General features: G+C 71.2%; 1 protein-coding gene across 1 annotated transcript in view; it reads right to left on the reverse strand.

Annotated features, from left to right (window-relative positions):
* Window positions 1-903, reverse strand: part of VSX2 (visual system homeobox 2) — a 19,255-nt gene extending 18,352 nt beyond the window's left edge. Inside the window, exon 1 of the mRNA XM_006098446.3 lies at window positions 495-903. Coding sequence (XP_006098508.1) covers window positions 495-864 — 370 coding nt within the window. The 5' untranslated portion in view covers window positions 865-903. The remainder of the gene's footprint in view (window positions 1-494) is intronic.
* Between the last annotated feature and the right edge of the window lie 374 nt (window positions 904-1,277).

Genomic DNA, 1,277 nt, shown 5'->3' on the forward strand with positions numbered 1-1,277 from the left:
CAGCTCGGGTGATAACCCCCCACAAACCCTGACAAAATCGGGGAGGGAGTTTGGAACGGAGTAGAAGGAAGGAAAAGACAACTTTGGGCACCGGGGCGGGGGCGAACCTGGCACCCGCTTCGGGCCATCAGCGCACGGAATAGAGCGCGGGTTCTCCGGGAGGCTGGGGCCGCCTCGGAGCCGAGAAATTGGGGGCCCCGCCCGCCCCAAGGCTCTGACACCCCCAGCCCAGTTTCCCGGGGTCCCCAACTGGGCGCCGCGCCAGAGCCGGGACCAGCGCAGAGCAGCGCCGAGGCCCGGAGCGCGGGGCGTGAAACCTGGCGGCGCCCGGGCATCCTCCCGGCCCTCGCCCCCCCAGGCGAGGGCCCCAGGCCCGGGGCGACCCCGCAGCCGGGCAGGAACTTCTGCGCCCGGAGCAGGCCTTGCGGCACAAGCGAGAGCCCGCGGCGGCGTGGGGTCCCGGCTCCGGCGAGGCGGGCAGCGCCCTCACCTACCCGAGCTGGCCGTCTGGCTGGTGTCCAGAGGCCCCGACGCCCTGCTCAGCGGCTGCAAGTGGACGCTCTGCGGGTCGGACAGCACTTCGAGGAAGGTGGGCTGCGCGTAGAAGCCGGGGAGCCCCCCGGGCCCCAGCAGCCCCATGCCGCCCACTCCCGCGGGGCTGAGCACGGAGCGCGCGGCCAGCAGGTGCCCGGAGGCCAGGCCGTCGAGGGCAGCCCGCGGGTGGGAGCTGGGGGGCTCCTTGTTCAGGCCCAGGATCTCCTGAATGCCGAAGCCCGTGCACCTGGCCGGGGCGCTCCCCGGGGTACTCTTGGCCACTGTCTCGCATTTGGGCTTGCTCAGCGCTTCCCCCGATTTCCCCGTCATCTCCCGGCTCTTCGGAGGGGCCGAGGCGCCGGTCTTTAGCTCCCCCCGCCCCACCCCCGCCGGGCTCGCCGCTCTGCGAAGTTGGTCCCAGATGCCCCCTCCGGTGTCTGATGCTCTGGAGCCCCAAGGAGATTCCCCTTTTATCCAACCAGGCGGCAGCCCAAGTGGGGTCAGAGCTGAGCAGCCAATCACTGGGGCCAGGAGCGATTAGGAATTCCAAAAAGCTGGCAGCACCAGGGGCCTGGGCGCTGGGGGCGGGACGCCCAGGGGCAGGGTCCCAGGGCCTGAGCTGGGACAACAGAGTCAGGGCCGGGGCCGGGAGGTAGGGTGGGGTGGGATTCTGGCAGAGCCTGGCTGGGACTTGGCCCTACAGTGGGTGGGAGGATGGGCTGGGGGCAGATGTTGGAGACCTG

This window comes from Myotis lucifugus, unplaced genomic scaffold, assembly GCF_000147115.1.
Source record: "Myotis lucifugus unplaced genomic scaffold, Myoluc2.0 scaffold_235, whole genome shotgun sequence".
Lineage (NCBI taxonomy): Eukaryota > Metazoa > Chordata > Mammalia > Chiroptera > Vespertilionidae > Myotis > Myotis lucifugus.